At 52.3% G+C, this 27998-nt stretch overlaps 1 protein-coding gene across 2 annotated transcripts; it reads right to left on the bottom strand.

Moving 5' to 3' along the window:
- Positions 1-2: 2 nt before the first annotated feature.
- Positions 3-17895, bottom strand: Grhl3 (grainyhead like transcription factor 3). Of its 2 annotated transcripts, none has more exons than XM_038334672.1 (15): positions 17815-17895; positions 15794-15855; positions 14393-14738; positions 14066-14139; positions 13364-13517; positions 13127-13238; positions 12086-12180; positions 10113-10271; positions 9592-9670; positions 9347-9483; positions 8610-8644; positions 7529-7617; positions 6697-6782; positions 4459-4523; positions 3-117 (listed from the first exon to the last, which is right to left on the bottom strand). In XM_038334672.1, the coding sequence occupies exons 1-15, from the start codon at positions 17878-17880 to the stop codon at positions 3-5; spliced, it is 1674 nt and encodes a 557-aa protein (XP_038190600.1). In that variant the 5' UTR covers positions 17881-17895. The 2 variants fall into 2 exon arrangements, with proteins under 2 accessions (XP_038190600.1, XP_038190599.1); XM_038334671.1 differs by having other exon boundaries at positions 9347-9480.
- Between the last annotated feature and the right edge of the window lie 10103 nt (positions 17896-27998).

The following is a 27998-nucleotide window of genomic DNA, read 5'->3' as shown; positions in this document are numbered from 1 at the left end:
CCTCACAGCTCCTTCAGGATGATTTGGATCTTGCCGTCCAGCTCTCCCATATCCAGCAGGAAGGCCACGTGGTTGCTGTAATGCTGGATGATGTTGTTGTCCATGTTGACCAGGATTCTGAAAGAGAGAAGAGGGATCCGTGGTTGCAGTGTGTGGCAAGCCCCTGTATCCTGACCCCCTGAGTAGCAAGGATGATAGTCATACTGTAGGTACCACAGTAGCTTCCTCTGACCCTCAGAACCAGACTGTAAAGTGGGCACACCCAGTGGCTGAGGATCTGCCCGAGCCCTAGTCTGCCAGTCATGCCGTGCTGGTGCCTGCTGGCAGACCGCCTCCCTTCTAAGGAGCGGAGTGTGGGTGCTTGTGAGTTGCTGAGGTGCAACTCTGGGAGAAATACTTGTTCTTTAGTCATTAGACTGGGGACTTGGACTATAAGTTCAAGTTCAGGAGGCGTGGCAATCTGGGTTTAACAGAAGGCCACACTGAGCCACTCAGGGGTGCTTGCCTGAGCCAGGGGCAGGGGTCATTCAACACCTCTCCCAGTTGATTCCTGTTAAGGTGAAATCTCAAGGGGATTGTATACTAGACTGGAACGATGCAGCCCTACCCTCAAGGCAGGGACCTGGCCAGCCCAAGAAGTAGACTCTCTATGGCTATAGACTCTAAAAGGGCCAAAACCACAGTTTATGCCAAGGGTACCCTGTAAGAGCTCCCTCCCTGATAAAAAGTCACTGGGACCTGACCTGAGTTTCACTTAGTTCCTTCCCTGCTAATATTCTGAACAGGTAATGGAATTGGGCATATACATTCAACCATCAGTACATCTGTCTGTCCATCCATTTGTCCATCCTTCTATCCGCCAACTATTCATCTGTCTGTGCATCCATCCACCCATTTGTCCATACATCCATCTATTTGCTTATCCACTAATCTATCAACCCATCCATCCGCCTATACATTCACCGACCTATCCATCCATCCATCCCACCCCACCTCTTTCCTCCATCCACCCACCCATCAGTCTGTTCTCTATATACCTATTCATGGACCCTTTCTTTCTTTCTTTTTACTTTCTTTTCTTTTTTTGATTTGTTTTACAAGACAGGGTTTCTCTGTGTAGCCCTGACTGTCCTGGAACTCACTCTATAGAACAGGCTGGCTTAAAACTCACAGAGGACTGCCTGCCTCTGCCTCCTGAGTACTGGGATTAAAGGTGCGAGGCACCACTGCTTGGCTACTGGACCCTTTCATGTGCATCCGGGACATTGCTCCAAAACCAACAGTTGTGTGGAGATTAATTGGTCCTGAATTCTGTCCACCAGAATTTCTCACAGAAAGGGAGACTGCGTTCTCACTCCCATGTCACACTCCACTTCATAGAGCTGAGAAGCTGGGCATCTGTTCTGTGGCTGCAGTTAGCAGAGGGCGGAGCTCGGGGTTTAATCTAGACCTTTGTCTCTCTATGATATCATTTTTCAGGAGAAGGAAAAAGAACCGCAAAATCCAATAAATACAAGTTAGGAAGTGGGAGACGGAAGGAAGCCAAAATCCATGTTTGGGAAGAGCTCAGGTAAATGCCTCCTTTTGTGAGGACTCAGGGGAGGGTGGTGAGGACAATAGGGAGCCCAAAGAAGCCCCTGGTCTACACCCTGCCATCTCTGCCAGCAGCCTGGCAGCAACTTCTTTTGTGGAAAATGTTGGAGCTGGGGCTCCCAGAGGCTGGGGTTGGCAGTGTGAGGACCTGACTTTACAAACTCCATTTTCAAGAAGGGGCTTCATCTTAAGTCATATAATGGGCGATCTCAGCTCCAGAAATGTGCAGTGATGGCAGAAATCTGAACAGATACCCTAAAAATGGCCAATTAAGGAGCTAAAGAGCAGGGCCATAAGATCTAACGAGGTCCAGATGTTCCTAGGAGGCATATCCTGTCCTCCAAGTTACCTTGTCAGCTATTAATGGCCCTTTGTTAGGGTTTTCATGTCCCAAAACTGACCAATGGGTTCACAAACTACCTCATCCTATGTATTCCTTACCCAGTCCCCAAATGACAGGACATGAACTCCCCTGATTAAGTCATTTCCCCTTTAAAAGTTCTACCCTCCCAGGGCTCCCTGCCACACTTTCTGCACCCGCCACACTGGGGTGCTGGAAAGGTGCTGTTCCAAATTTGAGTTTGAATTAAAAACCCTCATGTAATTCGCATCAGAAATCTGGCTCCATGAACTCATTTGGGGGCCAGAAACTCAGGCAAAACAGCAGGCAGAACCCTGCACTACAAGGTGATTTTTTTTTTCTGTCCAAGGTGATCTTAGCCTGGGGGCTGGAAGCTAGAGACTACCTGAGAGCAGGGTTGGATGGGGAAGGGAGGGTGTGCTCTGGCAGCTCCAGGGTTGGGTTGTCTGTTTCTCACAGCAGCACCAGTCAGCTCTCAGGTATGAGTGCCTGTAGGGCAGTGGACCCAAGGAAGGTGGACCCTCCCGTTAGTAACAACTGGGTCCCAAGTGGCAGGGGCTTGCCAAGAGCTATTGCTACTTCCTAGCTTCCAGCTTCTTCTGCCATCATCAAGTTAAACCTCTGGCCCGCTGCCAACAAAAACAGTGTCTTGGTTAATCTTTCAAGCACACTGTGATGCCTGTAAAATTGATTTTATCTACCTTGGTCAGGAGGACTTTGGGGAGGGTTCGTGAGAATAAACTAGACTTGGGGTGAGACTGTCCACCTTCCTCTGATGTGGACATTTCTTGGAATGAATTCGAATTTGGAAATATGTTCTTTCAGACCTTGGTAAACATCTTTGGGCTGAGGTTTTCATGGCCATGGGGGCCGTGGAGTAACGCCCTGGTCTATAGAGCTGGGCAAAGAAAGTAGCCAGGCTGGCCACAGATTTTGTTAGCATATTTCTTAGAGGAGCAAGGAGAAGGGGTAAGATCAAACTCTAAGGGGAGTGCACTTTAGGGTGTTGATAATCCCTTTTGCTAGTCCCCAACACTCAGGACCACTGCTTTGAACCCTAGCTTCTCTGTCTGTAGGAACAGGGAAGATCCCACCAAGCTAAAGGCCAGTAAGATGAGGTCAGGCATCATTGAGTACAGCAATTGGCAGGAGGGAAGAACTTCCACAAAGGAAGTCATTTACAATTAGTTTGTGCAGCAAAAGAGCCAGGAGCCAGCGACGTAGATCCTCACTTCACAGATCCTTGGCTTCCCCTCAAATACAAAGGCTATTCCTGGCCGCTTAGCCTAGCCTGGGGTGGGATTTGCAGGGGAGCCCTGCACAAGAGAGGCAGGATGTAGGGCATGTGGGCGTGGCACTGAAGGAGAAGTGGGGCTGGGCTTGTCTGGGCAAGCAGACAGTAAGTAGATTCTACCCCAGTGTGTGAGCCCCTGTATGAAACCGAAACTTGGTGGGAGGTGGAGGATGGGGGTGGGGTGGAGTGGGGGGAGACCCCACACACTGACAAAACCCTCTAGATTCTCCTGCAACCCAAACCAAAGGGGTCCTTTTCTACATCCCAGCCTTCTGCACGGGAGGCTAGAGTAGGTTAAGGTGAGCTGGGCTGGGCTGGGTTTTATCCTTCGAGGCCTTCTCAGTGGGAGAAGGCACAGACCACAGCATGGGCCCTGTGCAGGTGCAGCTGGAGTTAGATTGTCTACAGGGTCCGCTGTGCTTTAAGCAGTGCAGCTGTAGGACGGGCAAGTCCGGGACTGTATGGCTGCTTCTCGCCTGCCTCCTCCAGCCTGTAGGTGGAAGAGGCCCTTGGAGCTCCTTTGACTGGGATCATCAACTCAACCCCCAATCAAATTCCCACTTGGGCTCATGGCAGCTGCCTGGGTGGCTTTTCTGGGCCTTCTCACCTCGCTGTGCCTTTGCTCACAGCTGCCATCCCTGCTTATCATCTCTGAGCCTCAGTTTCCCTGTAAGATGTGGGTCATGTTATCTACCTGCCAGTGTGACTGGGAGGGTTTAATGATAAGCTTGGTCTGAGGTCTGACATATGAGAGTCAGGTGAATGGTGGTCGCTGCAGTGAACAATATAATAATAATAATAATAATAATAATAATAATAAATAGAAGAAGAAGAAGGAGAAGAAGAAGAAGAAGAAGAAGAAGAAGAAGAAGAAGAAGAAGAAGAAGAAGAAGAAGAAGAAGAAGAAGAAGAAGAAGAAGAAGGTTGTTCTCCAGCGACTTGGGGACTTGAACTTGGGTCTTCCAGTGAGTGACCTTGTACTTTCTATGCCAGTAGGTCACTTGTGAGAAGACCCTTGAACCGCCCCCTACTCTCATCCTTGTTGCCTAGGAACAGTGTCTGGTTTCTGCAGGTGGAGAGGCGACCATGGCCTTGGCCTAACTGGGGGACACTCCACACCCACTGAGCATACTCTCTGCATCCCACCAGGGCACACTCAGCCTTGGCAGTTCTGAGGAGCAACAGACAGGAGGGCTGAAGTGGCACTCACCCTCGCTTGCATTTCTTGTAGACTTTGCAAATATTCTCCTCCGGGAGACCATACTTCTCAGAGATCTGGAAGGAAACAGGGTTTCACTGCCTGCAGCCATAACTGGATTTATACAAACTTTTTAACACTGTTTTTTACTTGGTGGCTATCAAAGTCATATATATCAGCATTGTGGGAAAGCGAAGCGAACCACAGTGATCCTATTTCCCCAGGCGAACACTACTGGCTTCTGAGTGTATACCTTCCCCTTGGTGGACTGGGCATATGCCTAAGTTTATACCACACATGGGGGTTTGATATCATTTTGCATTGTCTTATGATAAGTTGTAGCACAATAAATACTTAGCAAACTGCATTTTAGTGTCTGTAATATGTCTGTTGAACATCTGCTGTTGCCCCTGGTTCTTACCTAGCGTCTGACATTTGGATCTGTGCTTAGGGATCTGTTTGTCACTGGCTGGGGACCTTGTGCCAACTCTTTGTGGCAATAGCAAGAATATCCACCCCAGAGGGCTAGATGTAATATATCCAGGACAGATCCTGCCACGTACCAAAGCCCCCATGAGTGGACTCTGTCACCGTCTTGGGAGCAATGGCCTTGCTGCTGGTCCCGCTGTGAGGTGGGGTAACCCACATGTTCCCCTTCGGGGCAGGAGTGAGTAATTGTAGCCGATGGTGGAGGCACGCCAAGCTCCAAGTGCCCAAGCCTGGCTCGGAGCCTAAAAGCCCATTATGTCCACACGGGAGCTTCCTCTACAGACGAGGCCACTTTTGTCTCTGAGGTTGACTGAGCAACCTGACTGCGCCCAGGCCAGTGGTCCCTGCCCTCCACTGGAGTTGCAGAGTTTACCATTGTTGCTTGAGACAGGGTCTCTCCACACTGTCCTGGCCATCCTAGAACTCACTCTGTAGACCAGGCTGGCCTTGAACTTACAGAGATTCACCTGCTTCTGCTTCTGGTGTGCTCCACCACACCCTGAGAATTGTAGAACTTTGAACAGCATTCCCACGTCTCTTACGGTTTCACTTTTGTGAAATGGGTGTGGCGGTAGGTTGGATGCACACAGAATGACTCCAAAAGGAGTCTGGCCCACTGTCAGAGCTCGGTCAAATACCGGTGCCTTGTGGAACTGGCAGTCTTGAAGCTGCAGCCACACCCAGGCCTGGGACATCAGTGGTAGGTGGTCCTTTGGGCATCGCTGACAGAGGATCAGATTTAGTGTCCTGGGTAGACTGACAGAGATCCCTCCAAACTAGAAATGTCCCTAGGTTTTATTTGAATGGCAGTGTCACTGAAATCTGCCAGGGAACAGATATCAAGTCTGTCTATGAAAGGCTTTGGGAACAGATTGGATAGAGGTAGCAGGGGCTGACTGGAAAAGTGGCAAGTTCTCTGCCTCTAGAAATAGAGAAGTCAAGAGTGGGTAGAGATCAGGCTAATCCTGTAAATTGCAGCTTAGCCCAAAGATTCTGTCTCTATTCAAGTGACGCTGTTGACTTTTTTGTGAGCCCAGTTTCCTGGGGCTGATGCCAAGCAGGCTGACAATATGTTATAAGAACAGGACAGCCCAGAGGGCAGAGAGCTTGGGCTGGACTGGCTCTTTGCCAAGTCTCTGACCTCTTGGAGTGAGGGGATGCTAAACAATACCCAGTAAAGAAAGGGAGGAAGCAGGCACTTGTGGCAGACGTAACAAAATGCCTGGAGTGTGATCCTCCACCAAGCAGCTCATAAAGGTAGCTAAAGGTCTGCCAGCTACAGGTGCTGAGCTAAGAGGTTCCACCCTGAAGTCCAAGGCCCTGGTGACCCTGGTGGCCAGAGATGTCATGCATTTGTCCAAGCTGGGCTGTTCTGCCAGCTCTCAGGTGACTGGGGGTTGGGGAAGGTCTCCTTGCCCAGATACAGTCCCACCCTCAGCCACCCCCAAGTTCTGTAAGTAGGAGGAATGAGGCCCCTGGGAGGGAAAAATGAATGTCTCTGGGCCTGGCCTTTTTGTATGTGTGGGTTTCATTCCCATTAAAACAGAAACAGGTTTGTAAAGCCAACAAAAGCCTGGCCTGTCAGACAGCAGCCATCAGATTAAGGAGGATTTATGGTGTGTGTGACTCTCAGGGTGGAGCAGGGTTTTGACGGGGTGATAAGACCTGGGAGGCACACCCCCTAGCACGGCCCTGGCCCCCTGCTGCAGGGTTGAAAAAGTAGCCCACCGGAGCCCCCCTGTGGGAAATGAGGCACCTTACCGCATTCCTTAGCCCCTTCAGGTCTGGGGTCTTCAACATGAGTGCATCGAACACCTCCTCCGTCTCCCTCCGCACATACAACAGAACTGAAAACCAAGGGGGACAGAGAGGACACTGAGCCCGGAGGATCTCAGGGGATGGAGACGGGTCTTAAAAGGCATGCCCTTAATGTCATGGGCAAGCTTTTTTCCAGACCTTTCTAGACTGCCCTTACTTTGCTGGGGGTGTTTGGATCTTGGGTCTGGTTCTACTACCTGGCAGCTAGTTACCTTGACAAGGGGGTTTCAACACCGTTGAACCTGATTTTGTATGTAAATGGGTGTTCTTGCTCCCTACTTCAGAGGTGCTTCTGGAATCAGGGACAGTGTTCAGAAACCCTCCGAGTCCATGGCTAAGCTTGGTTCCTGGGTGCGGGTGGCTCTCCCCTGGTCATCAAAGCCTTCAGGGACTTCTATGCCCTAGCCCCCAGATCACAGACTTAAGGATGTCAAAGCCAGACAACCAGATATGGGAGCCCATCCTACTCTTATCCACTTAGAGAACCATGGGCCTCGCCCAGCCCAACAGGCTTGTTGCCTGCACTAGCTGCTCTGGGATAGCCATGTCCAAACAGGGTAAAAGCCACAGATGTCCTCCTTCTCTGTGGCCATCTATTCAAGCCTAGAGTGCTCTCAGCCACCCCCAAATCTTGGCCTAAACGCACTCCAAGGAGTGAATCAGGTCTTGGGTGGGAGACTTCAGGGAAAACCTCATGGGGTGCGTGGGGGCTTCTGGGAAGACTCTGGGGGGGGCATTTGGAGGGGTTCTGAGAGGCCCTGAGGGCTCAGACTACCTCTCTGAAGGTCATCTTCCTTGGCCTGTTTGGAGGGAAGAGGCTCAAACTCCTCAGCGAAGGGTGAACAGGTACGCTTCAGAGGCAGCCTGTGGGGACAACAGAGAGGGGCTAGTGAGGACAGCTGCTCCTCCAGGGATCCCTGGGACAGGGAAGACCCCAGGAAGGGATAACAAAGAATCAGGATAGAGATGACGTCCTAAGCCTGGGAGCAGGTCAAGCTGGGTCAGACCCCAGCCCTGCCATATGTCGGCAGCATGCTGGACCAGGTCCCGTCTTTAACCTCAGGTGATACATTCAAGAAACAGGGCATGGAGAGAGCTGGCATGCTATAGGAGGTGGCCCAACTTGCATGGCCTTAGCATCACCCACGTTTTATCTTCTAGAAGGAGCAAGCCACAGAGGGGTAGAGCCACGAAAGGAGTGGGTACAATGGGGCCTGGAGGGAGACCAGCTTTGGTTCACGTCCTGCCTCTGCTACCTATCAGCTGGGTGGCTATGAGTAAGCTGCATTACTTCTCTGGACCCTAGTTTCCTCATTAGAGGAGAGCCATGGCTCCACCTTTCCAACCTGCCAGGGCTGGTCTAAGGTGATGAGAGAGAGAGGGAGTTTGGAGCAAAAGCCCCATGTGGAACATATGTGCTGTTTATAGGGAGAAATGGATTCCAGCAGATGGCTTGAGAGTAAAGCCAGCTGTGGCCCACACTCACGCTGCCCTGCCCTGTTCTGCTGCCTCGCCCAAAGGCTTCTGGCACAGAGGCTGTGACCGACAGAGAAGGGCAGGAGTGACTTCTGGAGGTGATATGTTGGGGAGGGGGGCGTCCAGCACAGCTCTGCTCTGTGTTCCCCGACTATGTAGCTCCATCCCAGAGGCCTCTCTTTGCCTTTTATTTTTTACAAGCAGGTGTCTCGCCAGAGATCTGCCAACTTTCCGTGTAAGGCAAGCCCATAAAAACCCAGGCGGTTTCAGTGGGAAGGGGAAGATCTAGGCCTAGCTCCCAGCGGCAGGGGAAGGGCAAGAGGCGATGTGAGGGGTACAGGGCTCGGAGAAGGACAGAACCCTGGCTGCTTTTCTTGTACCTGTCAGAGCTGCTGTGTCCTGCTGAGGGGACAACCTACAACAAAAAGAAAAGATATTTCTGGTCAGGCGCAAGGAGAAAGAGTAGAGCACCTGGGGAAGGAAGGGGGATGGGTACCATGCCTTCCCTGCAAGTTCTGCACAGAGGAACCCCTAATTGAGTTGGGGGTCTCAAGTCAGGAAGAACTGTTCAGCTAAGGCTGCTCAGTCAGGGACTTAGGGACACAGTGGAACTGCTCCAGTACCACTGGCAGAGGGTGAGCCAGCCTGATGCCAGCAAACCCAGAGGCCAGGGGCTGCAGCGGTGGGGCCTGCAGCTAGGGACCAGTGATAACAGAAAGATGGAGTTGAAGCAATGCCCCGAGCCCACTGCACTTTTGACGTTACTGCTGCTTCGCTGTCCGGTGAGCATCATAAGAGGCCCAGAGAGGGCAGGAGATGGCTCAGGGCCACACGTCACTCGGTCCCTTTCCTCCATGTGAGCTCGAGCTCAGCTGGTTTGATAGACAGGTCCTCCTGCATACCCACACAGCCACTGGTCATTTCTAAACCCCCCCCCCCCCTTCCGCAGTTCGATAGAGACAGCTTTCTTTTAGCTTATACATAGCTGGACCTGGAGACACACTAATGGGCAATCAGAGTGGTGGCAGGTAAAGCCCCCACCCAATAGGATGCTTAGGCAGTCCCTCCTGGATGCAGGGCTCCCTCCTAGTCCCCCTTCCACCTGCCCTGCTCTCACCCCTCCTGGGCGCTGTAGGCTGGAGAAGTGCAGGTTGGGAATAAACAGCACAGGCTGGGTCTCTAGGTCAGCTTCTGGCCGAAGGTATGTGGTCTCATTGCCCCTGAAGCCTGACAGCAGGCAACCTTTGATGCCTGCTGGGAGAAAGAAGCCATTGAGCCCCGAGGTCCCTTCCACACAACCCCCTGACCAGCCTCTCTGGCCTCCATCCCTTTGGGCCACCCCAGGTGGCCCCATCCACTGACCGTGGTTACTAGAGTCCGGGCACTTGACCTTCCTTCGGAACTGCTTCCGTTCATCGTCCCGCATTTTCCTCTCTGCCCCCTGTGAAGAGAGGCGGTGCTCGCCAGGGGCCAAGGGAGGGGCTGGCTGTGCCCACCGCTGCTGGTTTGCCTCATAAATGTGGGTCAGGCCAGAGGGAAAGTGGGGAATGGGGAGGTACCAGCATGTGGCTCAGCCCCTCAAAGTCAGCTCAGGCCATGAGAGAAATGGAGAAGGGAGTTTAAAGAGACAATGAAGGGCTTGGGAGGGAGGGGAGGGGAGCTGGGGGGGGGGCAAGAGGCAGAGATGAGCAGGAATTGGGAGCACTGGTGGAGAAAAAGGAGCCACTGAGCCAGACTTACAGGCTCCTGAACGAGAGGGGACAGAAATGTGGACACAGATACGGAGAGGAAAACATGGGACAAGCTTATGGAGAGGAAGGGACCAAGAGGGACAGGCTTCTCAGAGGAACAGGTGATGTCATCCCCCCACCCCCAATACACACCTTATCACAGAAGATCTTGATCTGGCAGACAGCTCTGTGTACCAGGCGCTCGGTGCCTGTTCCACAGTCATAGGTATCAATTTGCAAGTTCAGGGGGACACCCTTCACCCCCTTTTGTGAGGAGAAGTCTGTGCTCAGACAGTTGACCCCAATGAACACCTAGGGACAGAGTGAGGAGTCAGATAAGTGGCCTACTCAGATCTGTGTGTTCAGTGAATACCCTTCGGCTATCTTGGGCTCTGCAGGCAAGCATCACTAACCCCCTTCCCTTTCACAGATGGGAATGGGGTGCTGGTGAGTCAGACTGGTGTGCTCTTCCTAGCTCCCTGAGGGCACCCCACCCTGGGAGGGCACTAAGGGTCCTTGGAGGACTAGATCTGAAGGTTTACTTCTTCACAGCTTGGAGCGAGTTAGGGACACAGCTTTCCTGATAAGCCATGCACCCTGAACATGACACCACCCCTTCACCCTAATGATCAATTACAGGGATCCTAGCATTTCCCATTCAGGTTGTCCCACGCCATTTGTGGCCAGTGGCCACCTGGATTATCTCTAGTCTACGGCTCTGGAGATTGATCGGAGAAAGAATGGCTGCTGCCCATTCCCTAGGGAGTTGGGGTACATGAACCTGGAGCTGGACCCACTGACCGGCAGAGGGAAGTATGCCAGTTCATGGCTTGGGCAGACTCTGTCCTATTTATAAATGAGGATAGGTAAATGTACCCTGTGAGGCTGGGAGAGCTCACACTTACTCCTGTCAAGCAAGGACACTGGGACAGGGGATGGTTCAAAGTCTACCTACAGCCGGTGTTTTCTCAAGAACAGCCTGGGGCCTGTCTCAACCTTGGCAGGCTGGGGGCCAGACCCTGCTGCTCCAGTCTGGCCTTTGTCTCTGGGACATTTCCCTCAGAAAAAGCCCTGACCTGAATGGTGGGGATGGGAGGAGGCATCTCCACAGACCCTTTCAGTCACAGAGTTCAGGGGAGCTCCCCTCACCCAACCCAGCTGTGTTACAGCTTCTACCAGCTCCTGTCTAGCACTGAGACCCAGGCCTGGGGGAATGAAGGCTGTGAGAAAAATCCCCACTGAAACCCACCCCCCCTTCCCATGAAACTCTCCCACATCCCTGGCCCACCCCCCCCCCAAGAAACTCTCCCACCTCCCCTGACTGGCAGGCTCCTCCTCTAGCCCCCAGCTCTGTTTGAATAACAACCCCAGCTGGGCCCTGCCTGTCTCCATATTTTCTCTATGTCCCCCAGGGGAGGAAGGGGTCCCCAGATGCCATTGGGATGAGAGGTCCCAGGCCCAGTGGGTGTGGTGAGCCTGTTCAGGGTGTGGAAGGACAGGCTGGAGAGATATCGCCCGAACCCCAGAACCCCATCCCGAGGGCCAGGCTGGTGCCCTTTCCACAACACAGCTCTCTGTACAGAAAAGCTGTAAGTGCTTAGCTGGTAATGGGCTCAGGCATCCGGGTGGGAAGAATGCGTGGGGTTCAAGCTCCCATGAAGGAAGCCAGTAGGGTTCCCTCTCCCTGGCTTCTCACTTGATGGACCCCGTGGCTGTCCACTAGCCTCTTAGATGTGGGAATGGGAGCTCACCGCTGCCCACAGGCTCTAAGAAGCTGATGTCTGGGATCAAGCCCTCCCCTGCCCCTTCGCAGCCAGCATGCTCCCAAGGCCTTGGAGCCCCTTCCCATGAGGCTCAGTTATCTCATCTGATGACTAGGCAGGCTGAGTTGATGACCTGACGGCTGTCAAGGTCACATGATTCCCACTACAACCAGTTAGTTGGGGCTATGAGCTTAAGAAAGTGACATGGTTTCGGAGGGGAAGGGCTGGGTGCAGCCCAGCTTGTTGGCCTGTGATGCCTATGATTGCCACCACTCCTCGGAGGCTCATCACAGTGGACAGCATCACCCTGGGGCCCCTCAGGCCCCTCCCAGATGCGGTCACTCCACCCAAGCCCACACTGACCTTGGCCTCCTCGTTGACATTCCATACGAAGGACAGCGCGTTGTAGGCCACCTCCTCGATGTGCTGAACTGTGTTGAAGTTCTCTTTACAGTCGGCTGCAAGTGCAAGAGACCAGAAGGTCAGCGGGAAAGAGACGAGGGTGCTGTGGGGAGGGGACGCTGTGAATCGCACCTTACTCCAGGCAAGGCCATGTGCCCCCCCCCCCCCCCCCTGTGCTATAGAGGTTCCCCTGAGGGGTGTGAAACTGAGGATCTCTTAGGTAACGCATCAGGGACAGCATAGCAAGGGCAGCAGGGGTCGGAGTTGGGATCCTGGCAGGTGTCATTTATGCGACCCTGATACACGACACACCTCGGTAAATCCTCCTCACTCTCTGAAGAGTCAGTTTACACAGGAGGAAAGCAGGGCTCAGAGAGGCTGGGTTTCTTGCTCTAGGTCATACAGCTAAGGAAAGCCCGAGCAAGGAGCCCACTTCGTCCAGCCTCTCAGCCAAGTCCTTGAATCGTCTCTCATCTCTACACAGCCAGGCAGCTGGCCACCATTGACAATTAGATAAAATGAAGTATAGGAAGGACATATCATAAGGGCAGGAAGAAAAGAATGGAGCCATGTGGGAGTGCTCCAGGGACAAGGGTCCCAGTCTACAGTCACCCCTCTTTTTTTTTTAAAGACAGAGTCTTGTGTAGCCCCGGGCTGGCTTTGAACTCTCTAGTCAAGTCTAGTCAAACTTCTACTTCCCAAGTGCAGGAATAACAAGTCTGCACCACCATGCGGTTTTATGCCATGCTGTGGATACAATCCAGGGCTTCCTACGTGCTAGGTAAGCTGAGCTACCAGGTCAGCCCCACCGCTATTCCCCACAGTGGCCAACATCACAGGGCCTATTCACCGGCACCATCGGGGTCCCATGTCCTGTCTATCCCAGAGCAAAGCAGGAAAGAGGGGCTGCTGAGTCCATCAGAGGATGCTGTCTCCTGCACTGTGCCCTCAGGAGAGGGGAGGGGCGGGGCGCAGGGGGAAGGGCACGGGGTTCATGCTCACCCACATCGATGACTCGCTGCTTGGCGGTGGGCTGCCGGGAATGCCAGTGCCTCCAGAAGCGCAACTGCTCTACCGGGACCTTGTCGTTATCGAACACGACCATCACCACGCTCTGCAAGTGTAGTGGCCATGTCACCCTGGTCTGAAGGCCCAGGTGCCAGGCTCTCTCCCAGAGCATGGCAAGTGTTCCCCCAGCAGAGGCTCACCAGCGCCCCCTCCCCAAGCTGCCCCACACACCTTGACTTTGCTGGAGGACAGAGCGAGGCCTTTACCTCCCGCTGGGGTGCGCAGGGTGACGGGGTAGAACTGACCCTTGTTGAGGTAGGCCATGGGAGACTCGCCCGCTTTGATGTGAATGGCTTTGGGGGAACCCAGGGTGTACTCAAAGTCACTGTGGAGAGCAGGAGGGTAGTGAGGCAGGCTCCAGGCAGGGGCGTCCTGGGAGCATAGGGCAGGGACCTGGGTCTGTGGTGGGCTTGTTGTGTGACCTGTCGTTTTCCTGTCCTGAGAGGGTCTATTTAAATAGCTCTCTTGGGTCACATTCTAGTTGAATAAAGGAGGTCCAGAGAGAACTAGAAAGAGCCAGAGTGGGGACAAAGCCATGGAGGACTAAGGACAACCAAGCCTCGGTTTTCTTTGTACTGGGAGGGTTGAGACATGGTCTTACTATGTAGCTCAAACTTGCCAGGAACTAAATATCTAGTCCAGGCTGGTCTCAAACTCACTAGGAAGCCTACATTGACTTCCAACTCACAGCAATCCTCCTGTTTCTGCCGCTCAAGAGATGAGGTTATAGGTATGTTTCTTTCTAACGGGGTGCTGAGCTTAGAGCCCCCTGCCAAGAAACAGGCTATGAATGCCCGGTATGTTCTACGGATACTTTGGAGTTGTCTTTAGCATTCTGCCCAAATGACCAAAGGTCCCAGGAAATCAAGTTACCTCTTGAGGCTAGGATAATCCTCTGGACATGGGGGTTCCGGGGATGTTTTCAGGATATCGGGGAAGAGCAGCGACTGCAGAGAAACACAACCACAAGAGAATAAATGAGCACATTCAGGCTGCAGGGGGCTCAGCCCAGGGCTGCACATACACAGACATGCAGGCTGCGCTGTGTACAACTTGGACAGCAGTATGCAGCAGCCCAGCCTTAGGCCTAGAACTTTCTCCCATCGATTGCACAGCTCTGACCTTCGTACTGTCTTCTCTCCTTATGTGCGTGCACACATATATATCAGGGTGCTGGGAGGGGCTTGGGCAGACCCTCACCTCCTGTGGGTCATCTTTGAAGGTGCTGTCTGGCTGCCAGCGCTGTGTGGGCGGAACCCCATGAATGCTCTCGAACAGTGAGCTGAGGGAGCCGTTGTCATATATCTCACTGGTGGGTAAGAGGTAACTGTCCATGGAGCTGGCTTCCAGTTTGCTTGGGCCTGGGGGGAGGGTAGCGGTCTTGCCAGAGGTCTGTACAGCCCCCTCCACGCCTATTAGGCTGTTCTTCTTGAGGTGGTCCGTGTAATCTGGACTTCCGGACACGTTCTCTGTCAAAAATTTCATGAGGTGCGTGGGGCTCTCGAGGGGGGCAAGATCTGGCTCATAGTCCATGCTGTGGTAGAACCTGGGGGGAAAGATGGCAGAAGTGAGCACACGCCGTCTCCACAGGCTGGACGGATGATGGTGGCCCCAGGTAAGGTTTCGGCCCTCCCAGCATGTGAGGAGCTAGACTCTAAGCAGGACTCTAAAGCCACAGACCACCTCAAGAAGAACAACCTAATAGGTATGGATGCCAGACAAAGGCCAGCGGCTGGGGACAGACTCCCAGGAGTCAGCTGACCTCTTGGAGGAGGGTTTGGTGCCTGGACAGGAAAGCTGCCTCTGAGGCTGAACCACTACTGTGGCTTTGAAGTGTGTTTTCAGTAAACGCCAGCCCACATGGTATGGGTATCTGGGATCTGGTGTGCGTGCGTGCGTGTGTGTGTGTGTGTTTATATGTGTTAAAGCAGTTTTATTATAACTTAGCAAACCTCTTCTGCTGATATCATCAGATTTTTTTGAGATGGGGTCTCACATAGCCCAGGCTAGCCTTAAATCCACTTAATAGCTGACGATTACCTTGAATTCTTGATTCTCCAACCTCCACCTCTCAAATGCAGAGATGGCAGGCATGAAGGCATACACTAATGTATCTGGTTTTATATGGTGCTGGGCATTGAACACCAGGGCCTCATGCATTGTACACAAGCACTCTGCCCACTGAGATGCACTACCAGCTAGGTCGTAGTTGTTCTGAAGTCTCCCTAATTGCACCAACATAAAGACAGGTAGACTGCAGTCTGGATTGTACGCTGTTTTCTTCGTTTTTTTTTTTTATGGTTTTTTTGAGACAGGGTTTCCTAGCTGTCCTGGAACTAGCTCTTGTAAACCAGGCTGGCCTTAAACTCACAGAAATCTGCCTGCCTCTGCCTCCCAAGTGCTGGGATTAAAGGTGTACACCACCACCCAACCTTTCTTCTGGTCTTAAAGGAAGTTAAAATACAGGAGTCCCAAGAGGTACTGTGGGTCCCAGCACTGCACCCCTATGCTCAACAGGCAGACCAGCCTGCATTCAAGGGTCCCCAACAGAGCAGAACAGTTAAGGATCTAAAAGGCAGAGGTGTCCTTGAGAAACCTTACTTCTTTCCTTGGTCATTCCGGCCACCGGTGCTGGAGGACAGTATCCGCTTGTCCTTGGGACCCTGGGAGGAGAAGAAAGAAAGATTGATGGGTTACTCTTGGCTGGGACCTGGCTATTTGGAGCTTCCCACCCTCCAGGGGCTGAGGCCAGGCCCTGGCGTGCTTGGGAGAAAATCAAGTAGTTGTCCAGGCTGGCTGGAGCTCCAGCCACCACTGATGCCCAGCCCCAAGCTGCAGGGTAGAAAGCGCTTCTCTGAGCTTTCGAGCTGAGAGCATGGGAGTGGGAGGCAGACCAGTCTGGCTGACCGGCCACACTGCTTAAAGGCGCTGTGACTTTGGATAAATGACTACACCTCTCTGAGACTTGATTTCTTCATATGTTTAATAGGGGGTTATAATACCTGCTTCAAGAGATTCTAAAGCTATGGATAATAGAAAATGACAGTGGCCCCTTTTAAAAAGAACACTTTGTATAAAGTGAGACCCTGTACAAAATGCTTTCTGATTTAACTTCTCTCACCACCCTGAGCTCCTGTCAACACCATTGCTATGCCCTAGGTGGGGAGACCGAGGGCCAGAGACTCTTCTGCAAGCAGTGCAGGGATTCCTTTCATAGATATATCACTTGTTGGCTGTGTGTCCTTGGGCAAGGTACTTAACCCCTCTGGATCTCTCATCCTCATGTGTAAAAACACAATCAGCCCTGAAGAGAACTGTAAGTGCTCAGGGCAGGGTCGAGGGGTGGAGGCACAGCCCTGGAAGCAGCCTCTTGCAATGGTTTTTTGTTTTTTTTTTTTTTTTTTAATTTTACAATCCAGCCTCACCCTGTGAACCCCAGGCTGGGATCTGAAGATGGATGGAGAATTCTGGCTTCCATCACGGCCTTGAGCTGGAGTAACCATTCAAATTCCCTCCTGTTGGCCTGAGCTAGACAGGATCCAGAGACTGCCAGTCTGTGGGGAGATGGCAGGCAGGGGAGCCATGCTCTCTTAGGATGAGGACCAGAGACAGCCTGGGGCCTTTCCTGTCAGGAATCACATACTTTGGCCTCCCCGTCCTCTGAAGTCACGAGGAGAATTCACCTTCCTCCCCACCTTAGGGTAGACGAACAACCCCACCTCCCACCCCTGCACAAGGTGGCTTTAATGCTCATATCCAGGACCGGTTGCCTCAACAAATCCAGGCAGATTCATTGGAGCCATCTCCCAGTGCAAGACAGCATCGCTCTCTGTGTCAGTTCAGAGACTCAGACAGGCAGAGCTGCCTGGAGCTCTGGGTTAGCAAACCACTGAGACCTCATGGAAGCTCTGTGAGGATGCAGGCTGTACTCTATGAGCATTGCCTGGCACAGGCACCGGAGGTGGTGATGGGGCGGTGTGCTGTGAGTTCATCTTTGTGGCTGACGACAGGTTCAGAGTTGAAAAGGGCACAATGCCCATGCCTGAGAACCAACAGTCACCAGAGTCAAAACCAAGTCCCCAGGGACAAGAAAAGACAGCATGGTGGCAGAGGCAGAAGGACAGAAAGACACTCAGGAAAAGGAGAGACCTGCTGCAGGTGGTGGGATTAGAACAGTGGGCGAGGATGGTGCAGGCTAGGATGACCCAAGTGACAGGGCAGAAAGGTAGCCATTGGGGAAGGTTGGGATGAAGTGTGCTTGGCCAAGCCAGGAATCTTTCAACCGGTATGTGCTGTCCACCAGGTGGCGGGTTATGTGGGCTCCTGGGGCTGTATGCCCGCTCTCCAGGAGCTGTCTTGTAGGGAGTGGAAATGTGTGGGCACACAGTGTCTGGAAGGAAAGGGGAGATGGTAGGGAAGATAGAAGGACCTGGTGATACAGACTGGAGATCCAGGAGAACCTCCCCATTCCCTACACCATGAGAAAACGGGGTGACATTTGGGCTGAGGCCCAGGCAGACAGTAGGGTTTAATCAGGAAAGGGAGACGCCATTTGCAGAGATCCAGGGTGGAGGGGCTGCTGACCCTGATGCTCGACAGCAGAGATACAAACGGGCTCGTACCATGTAGTAGTCATAGAGGAAGCTCAGGGCTGCAACGCTCTCGTCGTCCCCATTAACTCTCATCATGGCCTTCGTGGCGGCCGTCAAAGGGTTCTCCAGGTACGTCTTCCAGGCCTCATCCTCATTAGTGTAGGGAAACTTCTGGAAGCTCACAGGGTCATTCTTTAGCAGTCGCACGGACCTGAAACTGCAGGCAGATAAGGGGGGGGGGGTCGCTTGAGGATTGAAAGTTGGTAAAGTGCTTGTCACACAAGCATGGAGAGCTGAGTTTGGTCCTCAGGTTAAAAAAAAAAAAAAGCCAGATGCAGTCGTGTGCTCTTATAATCCCAGCATTGGGGAAGCAGGGACAGGAAGCTTCCCTGGGACTCACTAGCCAGGTAGTCTAGCCTAGATGGTGAATTCCAGGTAAGACCAGCTTCAAAAATACACAGGATGGAGAGTGTGTGAGGAACGACTAATAGAGTTGTCGTCTGACCTGCACATGCATGTACATACACATGCACATATACATGTACACCAGCACATGCACAAGCATGTGTACACATATACATGCATATGCAAACACAAGTACACATATAGGATTATCTCTTCTAGGTTCAGAAGAAGGTTCCCAAGACACAGCTCCTGCCACTGCCAGGAGGTGCCAGCCCTAGGAACGTGAGACTTCCTCCTCTGCCACCTTAGGCAATGAGCCTCAGATACAGACCAATGGGGCAGTGAGCCTCAGATATAGATCGAAGGGGAAGTGAGCCTCAGATACAGACCAATGGGGATAGTGAGCCTCAGATACAGACCAATGGGGAAGTGAGCCTCAGATATTGACCAATGGGGCAGTGAGCCTCAGATACAGACCAATGAGGCAGTAAACCTCAGTTATAGATCAATGCCAAATTGATCTGCAATGCAGAAGCTGAAGACCTGGGGTCTGATGCCCTCATCTTTGGCACAAGGACCACAGTGCTGGCCTCTGAGAAGTTCCGCAGAGTGTTCCCATGGTGCATACTGTTCACACACATGGCAACACTCTTCCAGAAAACGAAACTTCCAGACAGTGCAGCATGACTCCTGAGGTTGTCCTGAGACCACAAAAGGCACAGAGGCCTGAAGATCATTGAATAGAGGAAAAACATAGTGAGAGACAGGACAGCAGAGCCAGTGGGTAGAGCCTGGTCGTGGGGAGTGACATTTTGGACTGACATGTATTATAGGTCCCTGAATAGCTGCTCGTGACCAGGCAGAGGCAGGGGGACCCTGGCAATGTCCCAAGACACCTAGATAAATACAAGGGATTATAGCCCAGGGACAAACAGTATTATGGGTTTAAATGGAGGCATAGAGAGAACAAAATTACAAAATTAACCTCTAGTAGGGAAGGGGAAGGGGAGGTGCAGACTTACAATCTTAGTACTGAGGAGGCTGAGGCAGGAGGATTGCAATTCCAGTCCAGCCTGGGCTACGGATTGAGACCCTTTTACAAAAACAAAAGACAGTGATATCTTGTCTTTGCTGTGCCCTGGCCATGTACGGGCACTGAGCTCAAGCATGGTCCATACGGTGTCCCCTCAGGTGAGGCATAGCTGCTGTTTCCATTTGCGGAGGAAACAGCTTAGAGAGTGGAGGAGCACCCCAGGATCCCAGTCCTGGGGTGACCTCACGTTCTCACACTTGAACCAGGGACAGCATGTCCAGTCGGTTAAAACATGACTGCTAAGCCTGTCCCAAGAATCTTTTGATCTGAGACAGGGCCTCACATAGCCCAGGCCGGCCTCAAACTTGTGTAGACAAGGATGGCCTTCAGCATCTGCTCTTCTGCCTCCACCTCCTGAGTGCTGGGATTACAGGTGTGAGCTGCCGTGCTTAGTTCATGTGTTGTTGAGGCTAGAACCCAGGGCTTCACCACGCTGGGCAAGCACTCTCCTGACTGAGCTACATCTCCAGCCCACAGTTTCTGATCCCTTCCGTCTGGAGTAGCTGAGAATGTGAACATCTAACAACATCCTCATTGCTGCTGCTGCTGCTATTGCTGCTGCCGCCGCCGCCGCCACTGCTGCTGTGCTAGCCCGGGAACTAACCACACTTGCAGAATGGCTGGGAATGTGCCTATGCATTCCCTGCAAAGCTCTCATGATTGTTGTAGGACACAGGGCACAGGGAAGAAGAATGGCTGCCCAGCTCAAAGACCAAGTGGGGTGTTTGGGTCTGTTGGTGTCCCAAAGGTTCCCCTTCTATAAGGGTCTCATGGGCCTGACTGACTCACCCTGCTAGTATCATAGGAACAGTGCCAGATGCCATGAAACACAGCGTCTGGACTGTCCCCACTTAGCAGCTCTGCCCCTTACAGGCTACTACACAGAGATGACCTTGCTTCACCCAACAGATGTAGACTCAGAGACAAAAAGAAAATGCCTACGATCAGCCAGCCAGTCAACCACCCAACCAGGATTATTATTATTTAAAGAGGGTTTTTTTTTTTGTGTAGCCCAGGTTAGCCTTAAACTCACTATGGGATTAGCTGGGGATGACCTTCAGTTTCTAATCCTCTTTATTTACCCTCTAAATGCTGGGATTACAGGTGTGCACCACCATGGCTGGTTTATGCAGTGCTGGGGACTGAACCTGGGGCTTCGTGTGTGGTAGGCAAGCACCCCACTCACTAAGGTGCATCCCTAGTCCACATCCAGGATTTCAGCTCGGGCTCATCTGGCTCCCAAGACGCGTTCTTTCCACCAGCTACACTGCTCTGTCCTGACCCAAGTCTTTACCAGAGCGGGAGGCTGGTGCTGGAGTTGCAGGCGTTATGCCAGACCAATGGGTGGGTAGGGGAAACCACTTGCAGGAAGTGCACAGCTTGCTGCTTGGGGCTCAGGTACAGGCTTTCACTTAAGAGTGGAATCATCAGGCAAGCTGGGCCCAGGCAGTGGGGACTACAGGGACAGTTCTGTGGTTCCCAGGATAGTGTCTACCGTCCCATTGGGTACCTTGGGTATGGGGTATGGGACCATGAGAGGGAGGCAGAAGGAACTGGCACAGGAAAAAGAAATGACAGAAACCTTCCAGCTGCAGGAGTATGAAGAGTGTGGAACAAGAGACCTCGAGACAGAGGGGTGTGAAGTGGCCCCTCCTCACTGCCCCCTAAGCCTGGGGTTAGAGGAACTTACTGAACGAGCCCTGCTCTTGCCAGGCCCCAGGCTATAGGGAACTCCCTAACTAAGCTAGCATGGGACAAGCAGCGGATATCTGAGGGACCCTACCTTTCCCTGTTCCCCTGCTGGTCAGCAAGGCCTGCCAGGGCTCACAGTGTTTCTCATTTATGAATAAGGATCTTAAATGTAGGATTATGCAGACTCGGTACATTGATTCACACTTGAGAAGATGCTGAGAGCCCTGCCTGGCACATACATGCTCAATGCACACACGCCCTGCTGGCACATAATGTATGCATACCGCACCAATGTTCAAAGTTGGCTTGGAGCTAGATGCAGAGAGGCTGCTGTGTTACCGGATTGGTCACACACAGGTCTGGGATACCCCTCCTGGTCTACTAACTAAGAAATGGCCAGTCTCAGTTTTATAGGACTATCCATTTTTCTGACCCTTTTTATAAAATAAAATATAAAAAACAATAGGGTCATAACTCAAAACAAAAGAACAAAGTTTTCATATGGGAGTCTTCCTGGGCTACAAGGGTCTCCAACGCTTCTCTCTGGATCCCTAATCTTATTCCTTGATAAACAAGTCCCTCAGGTATCTTAAGCATCTACCATAGGCAGACACCATGCCAACTGTTTCTGGGTGGCACCTTATCTGTCACACACCACGGTCCTGAGACACAAATGCCACTATTCCCTTTGACAGAAGGAGAAACAGAGATTCAATCACCATCTGCTAAGAGCCTCTCAGCCAGGAAGTGCTGGTGGCTCAACTTGAACTCGGACCTCTTGCTTGGACTCCAAGTATCAGTTCACAGCCCCCACTCACTTCCTCTCTAGAAGCCTTTCCTAGTCTGGAAATTTCCCTCCTCTGGAATACGCTGAACCAGTTCTCCACAAGGCACAGAGGAATTTCTCACCCACACAAGCAGGAGGCACAAATAGGTGAGACAATCATAGAAGGGTTCCTGGGCAGGAGCTGAGAGCCCTGGAGTCCCGGTACCCATGCCCACTTTTGCCACCAGCTGACCTCACACTTTAAGGCTAAGCAATTTGCTCCCTGGAAGTCTTGACTGTGCATTAGGTCAGCAGAGTTCGGTGCCAAATTCTGAAGCTGGGACCTGGGCTTTGTGCTCTTTGAAAGACCACAAGAACCGAGGGCCCAGCGGGTGAGGCAGAGCCGAACGTTGAAGGAGCTGCTACGGGTGCAATGGGAAAGAGCTTCCAAGAAAGAATTTGCCCTTCTCGTGAGTGGCGGCTCAGAACAAAGGGGAAGCTGGGTGATACCCATCCTATGAGGTCACCTTCCTTAGGTTCTGCCCAGATTCTCAGTTGATGTCTCTGTCCAAGACAGAGAACAGGAGAACTAGTCAGGAAAGGACTTGTCCTTGGGCCACATTTGTGATGACCTCAGACCTTATCAGGGCGCAGCACAGAGAGCCTGGTGCACCCTGAGAAGAAGTAACACAAGCTCATGAGTTGGGGAGCTGTGTGTTCTTGAGGAAGGAAGGAGCCTTCCTGGCCAATTTCCTCATCTGTCAGATGGGTCTATTGAATGTTTCCCATGTGCTGGTCAAGGGCTCTTCCAGGCCCTGGGAAATCAGCCAAGTCCAAGGCAGATAAGGCTCGGCTCCCATGGAACTTTTTGTCTAATTGGAGCTGACAGACTATAAACAGGTAGGTGAGTTAATTTTAGTTCGAGATAAATGCTGGGAAGAATATTAATGAGAACACAGCGCTATCACTGAGAGTCACCCGGGGTGGCTACTCTACAGCAGAGTTAATCTCTCCTGGGTTGTTAGGAGAATTACATGCATTAACATAAGAAATGTGCTTATGAGCCTGCCAACAATAATGGCACTGTAAATGGGCCCTCATCATCATCGTCACCCCCAGAATGAGGGTGAAGGGGAGACTGCCTGAGGTCCCTGGATGATCACAAGCCCTGGGCTGTGAACCAGCTCCAGTCAAAAGACAAGGGAGACAGTGTAATAACCCCTTGCCTTGCTTTTCGAAGTCCTTATCTGGAAGAGTCTCCAAACACACATGGTGGTTATCAGTCCTACTTTAAAGACACTGAAACAGACAAGGAGACAGGAGGTGACCTGGGAACCTGGCCTGGGAACTCCACGATAAGCCCCTTTTATACCCAGGGATGGAGGAGGGAAGCAAAACCTATGGTTTGCTTTTTTGCGTGGTGTCCCATGTCACTTTAGCACATTTGTCAAGTGACTGCTGTGGTCTAGCCCCTGCCCTAGGGACAGCAAGACTCCTTGTCATCATGGAGGATGAAGACAAGACAGCCAGCCAATATCAAATACGTAAAGAAGGTGGTGAAGAAGCCAGAGGCCCTGGGAGCTGCCTGAACCCTGGGGAGGTTATGATGGATGTTTATTGAGAAAGAGGCGCAGGGTAGAGGGAGAAGATGTGGGGGAGGACCTGAAACCTTCCAACTGAGAACCGAGGGCCAAGGTCTCAGCCTGGGCTGGCCCTACTGTGTGCTGGGCCTGAGGCTGGTGCTTTGCATGTATTATCTTGACTCAAGGAATGCCAACTGATGGGGGAGGAACCTGGAGTCCAGGATTTGATAACCCCTCTCATTTGCATAGTGTGTTTTTTTTTTTTTCTTCAGCACATACCCGTCATCCATCTGTCATATCTGAGGTCCTGCATTGTGCCTGTAAGGTAGGGAGGGATGCTATGACTGTCCCCATTTGATAGCACGGAACACACCCATGGACAGGGCTACTGATTCGTGTAAGGCCACCGGTTTGGTACTGACACATCAGGCCTGGAACTGGGGTTGCCAGCTTGCCACATCAAGAGCCTTCACAAAGCTACCATCCCAGAGCCTCCAATCCCTTCTTCTCCACCGGAGAGAGAGCTGGAAAGCTGGGCAAGAGGGAGGAGCTCCCCAGGCCTGGCCCTAGATCTGGCCTGGCTCCTAGGCCTGGCTGTTAAGGCCTCTGTTACTGGCCAGCAGGGATGTGCAAGCCTTCAGGCGGGTGTGTGTGTATGTGTGAGTGTGTGTGAGTGTGTGTGGTGTGTGTGTGTGTGTGAGTGTGTGTGTGTCGCAAGGCAGGTAGATACACCTTTCCCTGGCATGGGAAGGGTGCACTATCTGCTGTCTCATGTCCAGTCAGCCTCATGCCTTGACTTGAGCATGCTCCACCGTGGAGTTAACTGAGAGTGGAGAAGCAAAGCTTTATCCCAGCTGCGCCCTGACTCACAGTAGCTGCTGAATTGGGACAGAGCCACTTCAGATCCCCAGGGAGACTAAGTAGACGCCACCCATTTCCTTCTGTTAGAACCCCGGCAATTCCGGGTATTGGCCGACCTTCAACATGAAGTCCCAAAGAAGTGGTAAGACCTAAAAACACACAACGTGCCTCAGGAGTCTTGAAGCCACCCACCCATCTCTGAGGTCAATAACCGTACATGTTACAGGCATCTCAGTAATCTAGGGGTGCGCATTTAGCAGAATGGGAAGAAGGCCACCGCCAAAGGGGGCAGCCTCAAGCCTCACCTCTGGAAGCACCTAGATTGGGCAAGCTGGGTTCCAGTTCCCTAAGCCTAACGAGGAAGAGTCCCAGGGGCCACATGAGCTGGGTGTTGGCACCCAGATACACCCAGTTAGTGACTTGCCAAGCCCAGCTGTGAGCCACCCAGCTTCATCAGCAGTAATCAATCACACTCCCAGTCACCCACAGGGACGCCCTGCCACGACGGCTCACAGCGGAATCATTTTTCAGCCAGCCCCACGCAAGGTGTTCCTGAGCATGACAGGGGCGCCCCAGGGTTCTGGTGCTTCCCAGCGGTCCATCTGGTTTTCTGGTTTCCGTGTTGTGAAATGTACCTTGTCCACGTGAAACGGGGGTCTCTCTGGGGTGCTCTCACTAGGGGAAATGGTGGGGTACGGGACAAGAATGTGTGGTGGCCCCGGTTTGAATGAGGCAGCATGTTTGGAGGGGTGTGCCCCAGTGCTATTTGGACCTGGGTTCCAGCCTTGCCCTTGCTGTGTGTTTTTCAGCGAGCAACCTGACATCTCTGTACCTTTGTGGGAAGATGGGAGCGAGAGCCTCACCAAAATGTGATGATAGGAACCATTCATGCGGGAACCATTAAGTATGAAGCGCCAGCTAAAGAATTTCTATTCGTGGTCTGGTCTTTCATTTTCACAGAGAGTCCAGGAAGTAATACTAGTGAAAGACGCAGTGAGACAGAGTGGGTCGGACGCGAGCACGCCATGATGCGAACTATTCCATTAGCGTCGCAGCCCCAAATGCTCACGTTCAGCAGCCGTCCCAACCCCACTTTCTCCTCTCTTTGTCAGATGGGTCATCTCCTCCTGGCAACTGACAGCCTTCTTGGAGATTCCAGGCTAAGTGGCAAGGATACAGGCTAGTTCCCAATCTGGATGCAGTGAGCAAGCTGACAGAGGCCAGGCTCCAGATAACACTGCTGGCTGCGTTCGAATTAATTACATGCCATTTCATAATTATACCAGAAACTCGCTTTCTGCCCTTTGAGAAACTCTCCCCGGTATGGGAATTTTTCTTTTATGCTCTATTCTCTTGGTTTCTTGTCTGATATTTTTTTTTCTTTTTTTCTCTACTGCTAAATAGAAGTGTGGAACAAAATTGAAATCTACACATCAATCAGAGATCAGCACCTCTTTCTTCAGTCGCTCACTGGTTTATTCAACAAACATTCGCCGAGGGCTACCTGTGGTGGAGGGCATGTGCTGAGTGCTGGGGACACAGTGTCTACTCTCCAACGTCCCCCGTGTCCGTAGTCCTCAATGGCTCGTTGAGACGACCCAAGGGAATAACTCTTTACATGAATGTATATGCGTATATATGTATGCATGGGCGTATGTCTGCGCACACACACATGCATGCACATGCCTGCTGCGCAACGTCACGTGTGGTCAGAGGACAGCTTGCAGGAGGCGGTCCTCTCCTTTTACCATCCGGCTCCAGAAATTGAACTCAGGCCATTAGACTTGGTGACCAGTGCCTTAACTCACTGAGCCTTTGTAGGAGGCAGATGGATTAGAGAGGGGAGCCAAGTCAGGGGAGGGGAGAGAGTTGAATGATTGACACAGCCAGCCCCTGCTCCTCTCACCCACATTCTGAGAGGTGTTTTTTTGTTTTGTTTTGTTTTGTTTCACACATGCAGGAACTGATGTGAAAAGCTTGTCACCAATCCACAAGCAGAGCTGGGCTTTAAACGCAGGTGTGACCCTGCAGCGTGGGGGGAGGGGAAAGCGCAGGGTGGAGTGGGGGGGGGGTGGCCCTCTGAGTCTGCTGACTCAGCAGTGACACAGCAGGTCTGTGGCCTCATTTCCCCACACGTCCTCTACCTGGTCTTCTAGGCCACTGGTTTTTAAAACTTGAACACACATCAGAATCACCTGGAAGGCCTGTTAAAACAAATGATGGCCAGCCCCACCCCCAGAGTTTCTGATTCAGAACATCTAGGGCAGGGCTAAGAATTTGCATATCCAAGTTCCCACGTGAGGATGAGCCAGGTACCTCATTTTTACTTATTTACTGTTAGTGGTGGGGCTGAGGTTTGAGCCCAGCACCTTGGACGTGCCAGGCAAATGCTCTGAGCTACGTTCTGAGAATGGTGTTCCGGATGAGCCAATAATAATTATTTCTTACAGATAATAACTCTCTCTTCCCTTACCTCATTTCAAAAGTTATGCAGGCTTGTAAAACACAAGTATATAAAATTGTGAGTCGGGTGTGGTGGTGCACACCTGTAATCCCAACCCTGGCAAAGTTGAGGCAGGAGGATCACGAGTTGAAAGCAGCCAGCCTGAGCTACTTAGTTCCAGTCAGGGTACACAGAGGCACTGTCTCTTATACACACACACACACACACACACACACACACACACACATATTGAGAAACCTACAGAAAAACAAAAATCAGGGAATCGATCTACGTCCTTATACCTAATGTCTAGGCACAGAAGCTTTGGGTCTGGTTGGGATCCCAGTGAGACCCCAGCTCTTCTAGAAGATCTTGGCTAATCAATGTCACTTGACACGCCCATCCCTCTTGCGGTTACAGAGAAGGACTAACGAGATGCGCTGATCAAGCGCTTGTTAAAGTGTCTAATGTGCAGTCGGGGGTCTCCGGGCTCAGCCACTATTCCTCTTTTTGTCTGAACCTAGCACAGGGCTTGGAAAGCTGGTCTGGATTACACCAGGTCGCCGCGCCTCCCAGCCGGGCGCATGCGCAACCACTGCCGTTACTACCACTACTACCAACCTTGCCCCCGCCCCCTCTCCGCCCCGTTTTACAGCCGGAGCTTAATGAGGGCTTTTAACTTTTCATTCACCAGCCCCGTAACTCCGACTTTTAATAACACACCTCGTGCACGACAAAAATTTGCTCCTGGCAATCATGGTTTCGACCACAAAACCGCAGCGGGGCGGCGCTCCGGGTTAACTCTTTCAACACTGTGGACTGGGGTGGCGGGGGAGGGGGAGCGCTGTGAGCCCTCTAGCCTTGGGCCTTCCTCTGTGGTCATTCTTCACTCTCTGTTCCCAATAGCAGAAGCCCGCACCCCACCCCCGGGCCGCTAGATGCAGAGGCCAGGGTGTTGAGGCATGGTGCCCCCAGGATGGACCAACTGTGTATGAAAAGTGGTGACCCCCCACATCCCTCAGCAGGTGTCTTGGACAGCCTTGCACACTGTAGGACACTTAGGAGAGTCCAAAGAGGCCAATGGTCACCAGGGATCTGGTTCTCAAGAGAGCCACAGTCTCCCAACTAGGCCAGGGTCTGTACCTGACAGCCCACTTAGCCAGGCCCTTAGTGGCCAGTGTGCAAGTCCAGGCTGTTTTCCCTACGGAGCTAGAAGGTCACAGCTCCAGGAACCCTTGCAGCCTGCTCTCGCCGCGGGGTATTGCTAGGCTGTGGGCTGGAAGCACCAGGGTGGCTGGCAGAGGCGCCAGGCGCTGGGCCTGACCACATGAAAGGCCGGGTGCTCACCACCCACCAGCTGCCTGGAGCTGG

Source organism: Arvicola amphibius, chromosome 6 (assembly GCF_903992535.2).
Source record: "Arvicola amphibius chromosome 6, mArvAmp1.2, whole genome shotgun sequence".
NCBI classification, from domain to species: domain Eukaryota; kingdom Metazoa; phylum Chordata; class Mammalia; order Rodentia; family Cricetidae; genus Arvicola; species Arvicola amphibius.
The sequence above is the reverse complement of the archived record's forward strand: the minus strand, read 5'-3'. Positions and strand labels throughout refer to the sequence as shown.